The sequence below is a fragment of the Muntiacus reevesi genome, chromosome 4 (assembly GCF_963930625.1).
Source record: "Muntiacus reevesi chromosome 4, mMunRee1.1, whole genome shotgun sequence".
NCBI lineage: Eukaryota > Metazoa > Chordata > Mammalia > Artiodactyla > Cervidae > Muntiacus > Muntiacus reevesi.
Window position 1 is genome coordinate 18,794,479 of NC_089252.1, and position 16,062 is coordinate 18,810,540.

A 16,062-nucleotide genomic window follows, 5' to 3' on the forward strand; every position below is an offset into this window, starting at 1 on the left:
AGCCGGGGGGAACATCCCCAGGGGCAGAATGTATGCGAGGACCGGCCCTGCAGGTGTCTGTCCCACACGCGGGAAGGGGGCATCTGACCCAAGAGGTACCGTGGAGGCAGTTCTTGCCCACCCAGAACAGGGGGGGCAGGGACTGGATGGAGGGACAGACCTGCTCCCGGAAAGCCAGTAACCCTCTTTCCAGGGAAGCTGGAAGACATTCCCTCTCGCCCTGGCTCTATCCACCCCCAGACAATCTGCCTCGATTTCTCTGCGGTGGGGCCCACGTCTGTTTTGTGAACGCTGGGAGGAGAATCACCAAGGAAGGATGCGCTGAGGGTGGGGTTTCAGGCACCACCGCAGGCGGATGCATGGAGATTCCGGGCCGAGAAAAATCACTCCTAACAGGCAGCCCCTCCTTGACCCTTGGGTCTACCTGGTTGGTTGGTGGGCTTCGGTTTCCCGTCCCCGTCCCTGGCCCCTCTCACATCCAGCTTCCCCTCGCTTCCTCCAGGCCAGCCACGTGCAGGGCCTGAGGATCTGATGTTTTATTAAAGTCCAGATCTTCCTATTCCAGGGCCACCTTCCTCTGGCTAATTCTGTAATTCAATTAGTAGGAAGCCAAGGCCCGGCTGGGGTGGGAGGAGGTGCGCCTCGGTGCCCTTCCGCAGCGCTTACACCCCAGGCAGGCGTCAGCCCTGTTCCGAGCTGGGCAGGAAATTGTACTTCCTTCACTTCACAATGACAAGGCCTTTTATCCCCGCACACGGGGGCTTTGTAAATGACTGCCATCTCCGTGCAATTAATTCTGCGGCGCTGTGTTTTTCCCTCACGTGGGAGAGCAACCCCCCCGAACCCCGCCCAGCTTCTCAGGAATCAGCTGCGCCCTTGCACCGTCAGCGCCGGTTGCCCCACTGGAGTAGGGCGTCTGCCACCCTCCTGAGCCGCCGACGCCCACTCCGCTTGCCTCGGCAGCTGGCTCACCTCCTCCCCGGGGGCCACACCCTTCTCCTCCTCCGCCCTCAGCCCTTCCTGCTTTCTCTGCGAAGCCCCAAACCTTCAGTCGGGTTCCCCCACCCTTCTCAGTTCCCTCGGGCTAGAGGCTCAGCCTCCCTGTAGAAGAAGCTGTCTCCACCCATCACGGAGTTGACAGCCTCTTCAAGGATACGGGACATGAGGCTGCTGGACAGAAGGATGAGTAAATACGGACGGTGAAGGAACAGGTCAGAAGGCTGCATGAGGAAATGTGAGAGTGGACCTGTGTCCAGCGCATGCAGTAGAACCGGGAGCAGCAGAGGAGACGCAGGTCTGGCGGGGCCAGAGGGGTCCTCCTCCTGCAGGGAGGCCAGGGGATAAGCAGCGGGTGCCCGCAATGGGCGTGACTTTTCTGCAAGTGTGACACTTGCCTGCTGCCACGCCCACCATGATGAATTCCCAAGGCTGCTCCCGCCCTGCTAGGCTGCAGTTCTATTCCGCTCACTCCCATGTTCAGGAAGCGGTGGCTAGAAAGAGTTGATCCTGAAGGGTGGGAGACTCAGGTGATGAGCTGGAGCTGGGACAAACATCGCAGACCGGGGGATGGAGAAGACAGGGGCTGAGGGGAGAGGAGGTCAGACCTCACCCAGAGGTTCCGAGTCACTCCCGCAACTTTTCACCTCAGATCCCACCATCAGCGCCACACATCCGGTTGGGTCTCAGATAAACTGGAGAGCGGGCCAGGTATGGGGGGAGGGAGGCCTCTATGTCCTAGCATGGAGTCTATCCTCAGCCCAGCCCAGATACCTTCTGGGACTCAGGGGCCACAGGACCCAAACGAATACCGTGTACAGCTTGCTGGGCGGAGAGAATCTGCTTCGAGTCCCAGAGCTGAGAGGAAGCTTTGACCCAGGGCCATCACAGGACCCACCATGATAATGCCTTTCATGAACAACCTGCCAGTAGGCTAACGTCCAGAGAATTTTGTCCATCTCCTCGAAATGGGTCCTGCCTCCTGTCTGGCTCACTCATTTCCACCCACCCCCTTTGCACTCCATCTTCCTCTTTCAGCAAAGTTTCTTTTCTTTAAAGTTAATTATATAAGTGACATTATGAATATATTCTGGGTCTAAATGTGTCAAACAAAACAAAAAATGTTGAAGTCATGGGAGACACCCGCTACCCTCTTCGTCCCTGTTTTCAGCTTGGCGGGAGTTCTCGCAGACCTTGTGCTATGGTGTAGGCACAGATATGGGTGCGTGTGGGAGTCGAGGAGATGTCTCTGATGTACACACGTGGTGTCTGCTACTGTGCAACTTGCTTCTCCCATCTGACAATGCGCCTTTCCACATTGGACATTTAGAACCATTTCATCTTATTGACTGTTGTAGAGTATTCCACAGTTTAAACATAAAAGCATTATGGCACTGAGAAATTTTTAGATGGTTTTAAATTTTATTGTTTCTCCAAACAACCACAGGGCATCCGTGTTCCCTTTGGTGTGAGCACAATGATATGGGCAGGATCAGGCTTGGGAAGGGAAGTGTTGGGCCTAAAGGCGAGGTTAGATGTCTGTGCCACCAGCCCCATCCCCGGGAGGGGCTCTCCATCATCAGACCTTCTCAGCCTTGAGGTGCAGAGCCTGGTACCAGCCTCACTCTCCCCTCCACCCACCAGTCTTGGATCAGAACGAGGCTGTTTCCCTCAAAGAACCCCATTTCCCAACTAGACTGAACATTCCCAAGGGGCCTCACAGGGCGTGTCTCTGGGGATACCTTGGCTTCTTACAGGAGGCGAGCCTGGGAGATTTAGTGACTCCCCTCATAGCTCGGAGCCCCCTCCTCAGTTTCCTGGGAGAAGCGGTGATGAGGACAGGAAGTCACAGTTCAGCAAATGTCCAGGAGGATGGCTTGGGACCCCTCTCCCCCCTGGCCACCAAGGGCCCCCACCTCGACCTCTACCCAGGCCCACTGCACTCTGCAGTATCCTGTGAAGGCAGAATCCCCACCTGAAGCCCCATCTCCACTGAGCAGCCGCTCCTGGGGCTCTACCCCCAGCAAGGGAGCCGACGTGGTCCTTTCAAGCCCCTGGAGCCAGCAATTAACACCTGCATGTCCGTCTCTGAGTTTTTTATAGAGCTGTAGTGAGATGGTTCTCCCAAAAGGAGACTATCAGACAGGGCACCTGGTTGGCCAAAGAGATGGTTTGAGCAGGCCAGGTGGGTGGGCACCAGTTGGCCCCCATGTAAGACTGGTCCGTCCTCACGGAGGTGCAGAGGGCCAGGAGGGACTCTGCCTCTCTGAGTCCCCGCTCCCATCCACCAGAGTGACTGCGTTTTCACCACACTTTGCGATCAGAGAGCTCTGTAGAGGTTGTTAATGCTCGCTTGTTGTTTAATAGTTCTCTCCACCAGCCTCTGAAGGGAGTTAGAGATAAGACAACTGGGACTCAAGAGAGAGGAACCGGTGAGTGAGCCCTGGCCAAGCACAGCTTCCTGTCTGTGTGCATCAGCCTTGTCAGGGGTGATGATCTGCTGGGGATGAGAGCAGGACCATGATGGCAACCACGCTGTCAAGGGCCTGAGCAGATGGGCTCAAGGAGGCCTCGGGAACAAAAGTCTTCCTGCCCGGGCCACCCATCAGCTCTCACATGCAACCTCTGCCCTCCCTGGTACGGAAGTCCAGTGTGGCTTAAGGGCCTTGATCAGCTCCCTGCACCACTCCCAAGTCCTGCCACCCTCTAGCACCCCCAAAGTAGCCGAGGTGTTCAGGATTCAATGCTCTCAACAGACGTGCGTTGAACTCCTGGCCCCTTTCTGGGAACCGAGAACCAAGCAGAAACAGAACAAAGTCAAGTCCTGACCTCATCTGAGCCAGGGAGACACTAATCAAGGAACAAACAATGTTAATATTTCGGGGTGAGGGCTGCCAAAGAGAACCACCAGCAGGACGAGGGGTCAGAGAGCAGGAATGTGTCCTGTGGGGCTGAGGGGTGCTGCGTTCAGTGAGGCTGTGAGGAGAGACATCCTTGAAGAGGTCACATGTGAGTGAAACCCGAGGGTGAGGAAGGAGACGGCAATGCAGACAGCAGACCGGGCTCCTTCTGGGCAGAGGGAACCACGGGTGCAAAGGTCCGGGGGCACAGTGTGCCTGGCAGGGCGGAGAGGCAGGAGAAAGACGGGCGAGTGAGCAGGGGAGCAAGGGGAGGAGGTGAAGTCAGGAGGTGGAGATGACAGGAGAGGTCACGCAGGGCCTGAGGGTCCCTCACAGATTCTGCTTCACAACACAGCTGTGAACTCTCTCTCAAACGAAAAGAAAAAAACTGTGGCAAGAATTCCTGGAAGCTGGACAAAAGCAACAGATTCTTTTTTTTTCTTTCTCTTTTCTTTCTGGAATCCTTTCCTTGGTATCCTGGGCCACGGAGACAGTGTGGCCATCTCCTCTCCTTCCCCCTCCTCCCTTTCCTCTCCTACCTCCCTCCTCCTCCCCCAAACCTGCCCCTGACCTTGTCCTGAGCTGGCTTGCTGGCTTGCAGCGAGACAGAGGCCGCCTCCCGGCTGCAGGCAGGCACGGGCGGAGGACAAGGCCAGCGAGGGGACAAGAGGAAAGAGGCCCCGGGAGAGGCAGGCAACAGCACAAGGGCCGACGTCACGGGGGCCTCTGACCGCTATTCATTTCAGTCCCCAAGTGTCTCCATCAATAACCGTCTGCCACGACCGGGGAAGGAGGAGCGGGGAGCGGGGAGGAGGGGTGATCCAGAGTCTGGCTGGGGAGGGATGACATGCAGTAGACAGAGGCTCCGTGGTACTCACAGCTCCTCCCAGCCCCGGACAGGTGGGAGGAGGAGGATGGGAGGGCAGAGAGCCCCTGGGAGCGCAGAACTCTGTCTCCCTGCTTCCTTCTCCCCATCTCTGTGTCTCCCTCACACATACAGTTCCTTCCATCTCCTCTCTGAAGCTAGGAGGGAAGGGAGGCAGGACCAGTTTTTAAAATGGAAGAGGAGGATACCCGTGTGTGAAGTCGCTTCAGTCGTGTCCAACTCTTTGCAAACCCACGGACTGTAGCCCACCAGGCTGCTCTGTCCATGGGATTTCCCAGGCAAGAATACTGGAGTGGGTTGTCATTTCCTTCTCCAGAGGATCTTCCCGACCCAGGGGTCAAGCCCACGTCTCTTGCGTCTCTGTGTTGGCAGGAGCTTTCTTTACCACTAGCGCCACCTGGGAAGGGAGCTTTTTACTGGGTGATGGAGAAGTCAGCAACTGCAGAGGACGCTGGGAGTACTTCATGCCCAGGGAAATGAGGAGCTACACAGAGCCTGGTGATAAGGCTCCTACCAGCCTCCTACAAGAGGGCCTGGGCTCCTGGAACTGCCACAGAAATTGGCACAAGGACACTCAGGAAATAATTGTTAAATGGCCATGAGAATGACCACTTGGCCAGCTGTGGGCAGTTAAGAAGGGAGGTTGACTTAAAGTGGATCAGACCAATCAAGGTGGCTGCCTGGAGGAGGTGGACCTTGACCAGATTCTTGAAAGATGGATGGGATTGGGAGATGTGAAAATGCAGAGTGTGTGAGAAGACTGTGAGAAAAAAGGAAAGGTGGGGACAGTGGTGAACTCAGATGGTTGGGCGGTCAGATCATAGGGAAGAGAGTGAAATATGGGAGAGAAAGAAGAGAGTGAAACAGAGACTGTGGCCGGTTTGCAGGATGCCTTCTCTGGGGCCGCGGGTAACTTTGGAAAGTTTGAGGCCACTGCGCCCCCATGAAACTCAAGCCTGCTGTTGGCTGAAGTTGACTTTTTGACCTTCCATAAGGCCCTAGGTGCCCTAAGACACCCTCAGCCACGTCTGCAGGCACACAGAGAAGCCTTGACATGGAGAAATTTGAGGGAACTCCCCAACGACTCTCCCATCCACAGGCGTTCTCTTTCCCTTGTCTCTGGGCCTGAAGGGCCAGCATTAAAAAGTCACCCCTTGAGTAAGGCACTGTGCTCTGTAAAATCCAAATTTCCTGGTAAGGTGCTGTCAGAATCACGCAAGGGGAAAACACAATGGGACTTTGCAGACCCTTTAGTCAACCCCCTCTGTTCACATGAGGGGAGACTGAGGCAGCGCACGACGCTGCTGGAGTCCCCCAGGGAGTTAGAGACAGGGGGTCTGGTCTCCAAGCCCTCCAGGAGGGGGGTGAAGATAGCACTGCAGACTCGACAGCCGACTGGGGCGGGGGACAGCCCGGTTCACTTCATTAGGAACAGCCTGGCCTGGGGTCCTCCTTACAGATGGAGCCTTTATTTGAAAGGCCTGGAGGGTCCCTGCCTCATCTCTCCTAAGGGGGCCAGAACAGGAGGAGTTCGTGATCAAGAGTGACCAGAGGTGCTGGGGGTGCGGGGTAGAAGCTGCCCGCCTCTGGGAGGTATGGGGCTGGAGCTGAAATAGCAGAGCACCCAGACGGAGGCAGGCAGGTCCCCCCCCGGGGGGGGGGGGGCGCGGGGACCGTAAGAGACCCGCGGGGAGAGGGGGCGTGGCAGGGGGGGTTGCTGAGTGGGGAGACTTCGCCCAAGGAGCGAAAGAGAAAAGCAACGAACGAGAGGGACGAAAAGCAGGCACCGGGGAAAACGAGGAGGCAGGAAAGCCCGAGTAGAGCGCACGGGAGAGAGAAGAGAGGTGGGGAGAGGGACGGAGAGCGGGGAGGGGCCGGAGCCGGGCGGGCGGGCGCGTGGGCGGCCGGGGGGCGCCCCCACTGACCCTTCTCGGCGCTTGCTTCCCTCCCCAGGCTGCGCCTTCCTCACCTACTGCGAGCGTGAGTCAGCGCTGAAGGCCCAGAGCGCACTGCACGAGCAGAAGACCCTGCCCGGGGTAAGTGGCGCCCGGCGAGGCGCGAGCGACGGGCGCGCCGACAGGGGGCGACTTCGGGAGGCCGGGCGGCGGCGCGGCCGGCGCGGGGAGCGAGGGCCTTCGCCCCGGATCTGGCGCGCCGCCCTTTGGGTCCCCGGCGGCCGCTAGGCGCCGGGCTGCGAAACGGCCGCGTGGGCGCCGAGCCCGGACCTCGCCTGGCGGCCCGCGCACCCGGCCGTCCAGGCCCGACGGAACCCCGGGCGGGGGGGACGAACTTGGCCGCTGCCGCGAAGCCCGGGCGCGGCTTCTCCCCTGGCGCTCCCGGGCGCCGCCGACCGGGCTTCGGCTCCGCGCGCTGCCGGCGCGGGCGGCCCGGGGTGGGGACGCAGGATGTCCGGGCCCCCTGAGCGGGGCCGCCGGTGGCGGAGTCGCGCGAACACCCGCCGATCTCCGTCGGACACTCGCGGTTCCTGGGGTGGGGGCCGGGCCGGGGCGGGAGGGAGCGCCTACCCGCCCGGGCGCGGCGCCGCGAGTGAGATCACCGCGGTTTATTTAAGGAGCCAGCCCTCGTCTTTGATAAACTATCGCGCCTCAGCCCTGGTTTATAGCTTCTGTGCGGGGGAGAGGAGAATTATTTATGGCCCCCCTAACTGGGTGTGATATCAGCCATGGCTATTATCGAGGCTAGTTCATCACCATAAAATAAGAAGTGTAGACCGGGTCAAGGGTCTGCGCGGTCTCTCCTGTGGGTTCAGAGAGATGGGGGCGGGGGCGGGAGGGGGGGAGATATACGGCTGGCCGAGTATCTAAAGATAAATGGAAAGATGTGAGCGTTTGTGGGCATAAAGAATTTTAAAATGTACCTTGTTTAAGCTTATACAATGGACACTGCAGGGAAGCACGTGTGTTCTATATGTATGCTCACCAATATTTACACATGCATGTTTACATTCTTACCAAGCAAACCGTATGTAAATACACGTTTCTGTTTCTGCCCCGCAGCGGGAAAGGTTAACCAGGTAGACAGAGAGAAAGCCCAACCCGGGTCGGGGGCAGGCTTCCTTTGCATCAGAGAGCCGTCTTTACCCGTTTAGGGGTGGGGAGGGCCTCCCTTCCATTAAGACAGCCTTTGTACTGTGTTTGTTATTTGTGATTGCAAAGCACGGGGCTGAGTCATCTTAATAACACACCCGCGGATGCAAATGTATGGAAATCGTGCACCGCTCAGGTTTTTGTGTGGAGCCCCGCTCTGGCACGGTGGTCGTTCCCCAGTTGGTTTTTTAGTGGCGCGGCTACATGCACATATATTATAGTAATTACTTTCTGGGTGCCCTCTGTAAGATGGCAGAAATATGCTCCACATCGCCCCATGTTATGTGTGAGGCATAAAGCCATATTGTAAGATAATCAAAGGCTTCTGAGAAGGGCTTGTGCTGATTAATAAAGTGTTTATGGTACTTTGTTTTGGGGGAGATTGTGATAGATATTTTAGAGCCACCCAAATGGAATAGAAAATACCACATTGTTATGGGATGCCCTTCATCAGCTTGAGAGAGATTGCTGGGGAGTTTCGTGATGGCTAAAAGCCTGGAATTAGATGGGGAAACAGAAAGAGAAGCTGGGAGGGGGGAGGCTTAGGGTTTTGAAGAGGGAGAGGCTGGGAACTGGGAGAATTTCAGTAGCAAGTGTGGATTGTTCAGGATCTAACATTAACTTGTGGTTGTTTATTTTACATATAATAGAATAGCTAAATGATGGAGTGTATTAGTTCTTTAATAATTTATAGAAATACTTTGATGTTGCAGTAATTACATTAAAGGTCACATATCAAAGGTAATTTGGTTGAGCAGCTGTGATGGTTTCTCAGAAGCAATCAATACCACTGTCCGTGGTGCTGATTTCACCAAGGGGCCTGCCAGATTAAAGAAGGCTTATTACCAGACAGAAAGGCCCAGGGGAAATCAGCAGCACATTGGAGCAACGTGCCTGCCCCCCTTCCACCGATAATTAACACTGTTCCCCATAATCTGTGCTAATCCTTCATACTGGGAGATCCAGTGGCATTTTTCTGAAACCACAAAGACAAGTTGGGCAAGTTTGGAAGAAAGAAAAAAAAAAAAAAAGTGAATGTATGTTGGGAGGTGGGAGGGGTGAGGAGAGAGGCCACCAGTGGAACTAACACACAACCCAGAGTCCCCTGGCGGTGCCTGGAAGGCTGTCCTTTCTTCGGAGGCCTCACAGGGAGACTGGGAGACGCAAGGCCTCAAAGACTCCATCACAATTCTCAGGGCAGGCACAGCCCACAGCAGGAGGGACGGGGAGAAAAGACAGGATTGCAGCTCAAACTTCCTAAGGCACATTGTCTGTGCACAAACTCACATGGAGATTAATGAAAAAGAAAGTGACCATATTTTAAAGTGGAGTCATTTGGATTCCAGAAAGCAGGACTTGGTGTCATTATTGAGATCAGAGAAAGTGAGCCACTGGCAAATGCTGGGACAGGACCAAGCAAAGTGCCCCCACCCGACCATATAATGGGTGTCACCACCAGCTGAGACAGGCTGACTGGCTGCTTGGTTAGGGAGCAGAGAGAGGCCTCTTCTTGTCTGGAGTCACCACCCGAGGTGCCCTGGTGAGTGCACTCCTTGTCTGATGAAGAAGAAGAAGAAAATTGAAAAAAAAAAAAAAAAAAGAACCTGGAAACTGGTAACCTCAGCAATTTAGGCACTTTTCCAGACTTCAAAATCCATTAACATCAATCAATTAAAATCAGTCCTCCACTTTCTCACTGGAGAGAGGCAGAGGGGAGGAGATGGGACTGGCAGTCCATTCTGTTTCCCAGCAAGTTGCAGGGCTAGTATCCTGTTGGCAGCAGGGAACACTGCCTTGGTTGTCATCTGTGGGCACACACATGCACACCTCCACCACCAAAAACAATAACCAAACAACAGAGACAGAGCTAGAGACACCCCTCCCACGTGTCCTCACGTGGGGACTGGGAAGAGGAGCTGACATTTCTGTTAGGATCAGTGGAAGCTCAGAAACCACATTACAGTGGCTGTTTGTACAAGTCAGAGGTCAGTATCCCTGGGAACCAGCCTAACCAAAGCCTCTGGGATGGCTGATGGAGTCAGCCCTGGACCAGTGTTACAAATGGATTATTGTTTCTTGATTTGGCATGCCTTCAGTAAAATGAGATTACTGAGCCACAAAGCCTCATCAGGGTCCCTTCGAGCAAGGTCTTCTGCCAGCATCCAGGAAGTGATTCTGCTTTTCTGAAACTCTCCACCTCTCCCTCACACTCAACTTCACTATCTCTCCTGACCCCTTGCCCTCTTCAGCCCACCTTCTTCCATCCCCAGTGTATGTTCATCATTTATAGGGTAACCGTCCACATGGTTCCTCAACCTATCGACAAGAATTTCCTGTGTGTGTGCCGAGCACTGTGCTAGGCATTCAGGCAGACACAGAGATAAGAAAATTGCATTCCCACCTCTCTTGGAGCTGTCTATCAAGTTGGAGACAGAAGTCACACATACATCAGTGATACAAGACAGCACGCTATCATAAAGTGGGCAGAGTAGAAAATAGCTCAATGATAACAGTTAATACTTATTAAGCACTTACTATCTGACAAGTGTGATGCGAGCAGGTTACCCCCATCACCCCATTTTATCTCCACAGCCACCCTGTGAAGGGGAAGATGCCATGAGTATCCCCCATACATGAGGAGACCCCAGACTAGAGAGATTAAGCAGTTTGTCCAAGGTCACACAGTCAATAAATGGCCAAGAAAGGACCATCACCAGGTCTGCTGCCAAAACCCAGGATATCTACCTCTCCTTTCTAGGGCCACCAGTTGCTTTAGAGGGTACCCGGAAAACTATGGGGTCATTGTTAGTCGCTCAGTCATGTCTGATTCTCTGCGACCCCATGGACTGTAGCCCACCAGGCTCTTCTGTCCATGGGATTCTCCGGGCAAGAATACTGGAGTGGGTAGCCATTCCCTTTTCCAGGGGATCTTCCCAAGCCAGGGCTTAAACCCAGGTCTCCTGCACTGCAGGCAGATTTTTTACCATCCAAGCCACCAGGGAAGTTATCAGGAGTTGCTCAAAAGTGTGTTCAGGATCTGGGCAAGGTGGCACTAGAAAGTTGGAAGGAAGGTGGGGGTGTCAGATAAGAGCAGTGGTCTGAGAACCAACCTAAAAGACGAGGTGCCCACGACAGGCCAGGAGCCGTGAGCTGGGCAGGAGAGGTCTGCTTGGACGGCTCCCTGGGGCCTGAGTAGGCACAGGAGGCCTCGCAGAAGAATTCTGTTCCTTAAAATAGGCCCCTGCTGCTCAATCCCAGCTCCCCCTGCCTTTGGGACTTCGCCGGGAATTATCTTCCAGGAAGAGCCCATATGTTTCCAAACTTGGGATTGCAGGCCCTCTGGGAGGAGACTCTGATCGGGGAACCAGGCTCCATGGGCAGCAGACCAGGTTCCTCACCAGGGCTGCCGAGGGGCCGTGAGGTGGTCCAGTTAGCAGGAGCCTGGAGGGGGAGAAGAGGGGGCAGGCAGGGGGAGGCAGGCGGGGGCGAGTGGGAGCTGTGTCTGCTTGGTAAACATTAAAGTTCCAATTCACTAGTTAAAGATTGGCTTTTGTGCCCTGACTCCAGCAACCTGAGAATACAAAGCAAGCCCGCACACTCCTCCGTGGCCGTCTCCCACCCCCACCCCGGCCCCGGTTCAGCCTGGTCAACAAGCGCCATTGCTGCCATCACACCTCCCCATTCAGGTCCCCGCCACTCAGGACACGTCATCTCCATGGACATTCAATGTGACCTTCTTTGAGTTTGCCAGGAAAGATGTTAAAATGGAAAATTTAAAAAGGGAAAGACTCAATCGCATTTCCAGAGCCGAGGTCTCGGGGTGCCCTCCTTGCTCCCCCTTCCTCCCATGTTTGTTTCCTGGAGGCCCATCTTCATCTTACTGTGTGTGCCTGTTTCCTCCTCGGTTCTGTCCCTTCTGGTCACCTTCCTCCTCTTCTTCCCTCTCACTTCCCATCCTTTCCCCTTTATCCTTCTCACTGGCCTCTCCCGCACACCCTCCCTCTGACTCCTTCTCCCCACTCACCTCTGCCTCCGACACCCATAGGGGACTCTCATGGGACTGCCACCAGCTCACCTGGGACTTCCCTGGTGAGGCCCGTCTCCCTCCTGACAGCCCCACCTGGGAAGGATCCATCTAATTTTATGTATAACTGTAAAGATGAATGATAAGTAGAAAGGATGCAGGCAAGAACAAGATGAATAAATTATAAAGGGCAAATGATGACAAGACAGGGGTCCCCAGAGACAGTGATATGATAACAGAAACTAAAGATGAATTTATGATGGATGTAGGTAGCATGTACGGGGCAGTTTTACAACTTCTAGCGATTGGCGCAAAGCGTTTCATTTTAGAGATGTGATGTATTTCCACTTGTCTGTCCTGTAGGCTCAGTCTCTATATGGTGAGTTTGGGTCCCAGCAGCATTTGTCTCTGATTTAGATGATGGGATCACAAGCCAGGTCCATGCATCCCTCCAACTCTCTGGTTCAGTGGTCCTTCTTGCTACTGGTTTGGGGTGCTGTTGTAACAAAGTAACACAGGCTGGATGACTTAAAATGACAGAGAGGTATTGTCTCACAGTTCTGGTGCTAGAAGACCAAGATCAAGGTGTTGGCAGGGCTGATTTCTTCTGAGCACTGGGAGGAGGACCTGTTCCGTGCCTCCTTCCTCACTTCCGGTAGCCTCGGGGGCGTTCCTGGGCTGGTAAATGGTGTTCTTATGCCATCACGTGAAGTTCCTGGTATGCATGTCTTTTTCTGTATCCCAATTCCCCCATCTGATAAAGACACCAGTTGTATGGGATTGGGGCCCAACCTGATCCCTCCTCCTCCCGGCGTGATTACATCTGCAGAGACCCTGTTTCATATAAGGTCACATTCACAGGTACTGGGGGTTCGGTCTTCCGCATCTTTTGGGGGGAGGGGAGGATGCAATTCAACCTGTAACACTGAATTAAGGGCAGCCCTGTGGCCCTTCCATGGCAGAGAGAGAAAAGTCTTTAGCAGTGTTTAAGGCACTGGGTGGGGTGGGGGGATCCCACCAGCCCTTCCTCTGCTTCTCCCCACTGGCCTCATGCTCTTTTCTTTTTCTCTCTGGGGGAAATGAATGACGTGTCTTCTCTCTTTCCCCATATTCTCTACAGAAAACTCTTCATCTGTCCTTTTAGGGCAGTGGGTCTTAACAGGGAGCACATTTGCCCCCAACAGGACCTACGGACATTGTCTGGAGATGCTGCAGGTATCTGCTAAGTAGAGGTCAGGATGCTGCTAAACATCTCACAGCGCACAGGACAGCCCACAACAAAGAAGCATCCGACCCCAGAATGTCAGTGGTGCCGAGGGCCCTGTGCTGGGCCTGAGGGCAGGTGGAAAATGCACAGTGTGGCCCTGGGGGGAGCTTCCATCTTTCTTACTCCTTGCTTCTCAATCACCTGGGGGACAAGCGCCGGGGTCCTCAGGGTGTTAGAGGTGGGAGGGTTCGTCGAGGGGCACAAGCTCAAACGGCGTAAGCGCAGAGCAGACAGTGGGCGGCGGAAGAGGACAGAGGCTCCGCTCCAGGCTGAGAGGCGTTTCTGAGCAGCCATTCGCACACTCCTCTCTGCAGGCTGTCCGGTCTCAGCACCAACGTCTCTCAGTCTTCTCGTTTTACCCACACGGAATCTGAGACCGGGTGACATGAGTTGCAGTTCACTTGTGACAGAGCTGGGGCCAGAATCCAGTTCTCCCTCACCCACCCACGTGTGGGGGTCTCCAGCGCCCCCCCCCCTTTGGAAGAGTCCCCATCCTGACCGGAAGCGGATCGGGCAGGCACATCCCCAGCCAAACCACCCCTCCGCTCCCCGCAGACCACACCGCAGGCTGGGGCAGAGCTGAGCCCACAGGGTCTGCTCCCAGGACTCTCCCAGCAGGAGGGAGCACGGGCTTCCAGGAGAGAAGGCAGAAATGCCTGAAATCCGAAGCTACATCTGCATCCGCAGCACGCTCAGCTTGCCTGTCCTCTTCACGCCGGGGTCCCGGGTCCCACCTCCCTCAGCTTCCGTGGGGAGTCTTCCCTGCCCTCCCCTCCTCCCAGGTCGCGAAGCCCTCCTCCCACCAGAGCTGTGCCCTGTGTCTGGGTGCGCCTTTCTCTTTGCTCACCTGGGTGTGGGGGGTCCCCAGTTTTCCAGGGAGTGACTCTCACACCCACCCTGCGACCCCCACAACAGAACCCAGGCCTGGCCATGGGCTGTCCTCGGCAAGACTCTCTCACAGATTTGTCTGAAGGACCCAGAGAGCCTTGTGTCCACAGCCACCGTCTCTAAGTTGAAGGGATAAATAAGAGGCCACGTGAGGTGATGGTCAGAGCCCGGGCCGGGGTCAGGGAACCTGGGTGCCAGGTCCCACCTGCCACAAACAAACCAGGTACTTTGGGGCAAAACGCTCAGCTTGCAACCACCCTGAACCTCCACCTTCTGGACTGTGGAAGGGGGTGTGATCTAGAGGGGCCTCTGGACCCTCTGACATTTTCTACAATTCTGAGACTAATAGACTTGGCATTACTCACCTTGCTGAAGCCAAGAGGGAGGGGAGGGGAGGGCGAGGGGAGGAAGGTGTCTCCTGGCCTCCACAGCCCGACTCCATCTGTGACAAGTGTAATAAAGCAAGGGTCAGCTCGGGGTCTCCCCGAGGCAGAGCGGCCAGACTGCCCGCCCCTGAGGGCTGGCTCCAGGACAGCTTCAGGGAAGGGCTGCACCCCCGCCTCCGTGTCCATCCCTGCCCCTGGGCCCCGCGCCTCCCCCCTGCCCTCTGCTCAGGTTTCTTCCTAAGGAAACCAGGCAGAAACTCCTCTACTTTCTTCAGCACTCGCCCAGGTATCGTTTGGCCCATGACTGCCATCAGCCCAGTCATCAGCAGCAGTGTGTACAGGTTACCTGCTTGTGCTCATTTCTTTTGGGGGAAGGGGGCATCAGACAAATGAGTGAGACACAGTTGAAGGTTTGGGAGGCACGTGTGAAGACCGCTCGTGATCCAGAAAATGGATGACAAAAAGTGTGACAAAAAGTGGCAGTGATATGAAGAGCCCAGAAGTTCAGCTGCGAGAGGCCTTAGGACAAACCAGCGTGTCCTGGAGGAGCCCGCCCCGTCCCACCGCGGTGGCCTCCCGGTTCCAGGCTCCTCCCCCTCTGACGTGCTCCCTAGACTGGCCCAGTTGTCATGGTGACATAAAGACTGACCACCTGCCTGGAAACCCCTCGGGCTGCAGTCACCTAGGGGCCCAGCTGAGCGCAGCTCCCTCACCAGCCACAGGTCCACCAGCTCTCAGCCAAGCACCTGGCCTTCTTTCAGCCTCCTCTTCCTGCCCAGCCCTTTGCTTCCAGGCTGCTCCGTTGTCTGATCCCTGGGTGGGGAAGATCCCCTGGAGGAGGGCATGGCCACTCATTCCAGTGTTCTTGCCTGGAGAGTCCCATGGACAGAAGAGCCTGGCGGGCTACAGGCCATGGGGTCGCAGAGCTGGACACGACTGAGCAACTAACACACAGCGTTAACCCTGCCTCTCAGGGCTTGGAGTCCCACCCCCCAGTGCTCTCTGTACCCGCTCTCTTGCCCAGAGCTGATTCAGAGCTGGGTGGTGGGCAGGGGCAGGGGACGGCTTCTCTTTCTACCCCTTGACCTCGCAGGCCTTGGTTACACCGGGAAGCATTCCAGCAGATCCATTCTCAGGGCTCCTCTTCCATCCACATCACCCCATGCCCCGCGGCTCCCCAGAATGTTTTCAGCTTAGCTCAACCTGCGGGGTTACACTTGATAAGACAGGATAAGCCTGTCTGATAAGCCTGGAGGAAACACTGTGTAGAAGGCTCTTTGGCCTGGCCAGTGGCAGCTGGCACGCGTGTGTCTGGGCGGCCAGGAGTGACCGGAGTGAAGGGGTTTCCCCACACACGTGTGTCAGCTGCAGGGGTGGAGGGAGGGGGTCTCAGTGGAGTGCCTAGGTGAGACCATGTGAAGCTGTTTGAGGGTTTGCTGACCTTTCACCAGAGCACGAGGCAAGGAAGCAGGTTATCTGTGTGAACTCCTGCTGTGGGAATGGATGTGTTTTAGGACTGGCAGGGTTTCTTCTAGACAGTGCGTGCGTGGGTGAATATAAAGAGCCAGGCGTCTGCGTTATGGGCCTGCATCGTTGCAGAACGGTGGG

At 55.7% G+C, this 16,062-nt stretch overlaps 1 protein-coding gene across 9 annotated transcripts in view; it reads left to right on the forward strand.

Annotated features, from left to right (window-relative positions):
• CELF4 (CUGBP Elav-like family member 4) overlaps positions 1-16,062 on the forward strand; it is a 310,706-nt gene that overhangs the window by 72,212 nt on the left and 222,432 nt on the right. For all 9 annotated transcript variants that reach the window (XM_065932331.1, XM_065932334.1, XM_065932332.1 and 6 more), the window contains exon 2: positions 6,736-6,818. In XM_065932331.1, the coding sequence (XP_065788403.1) occupies positions 6,736-6,818 (83 nt within the window). The remainder of the gene's footprint in view (positions 1-6,735; positions 6,819-16,062) is intronic.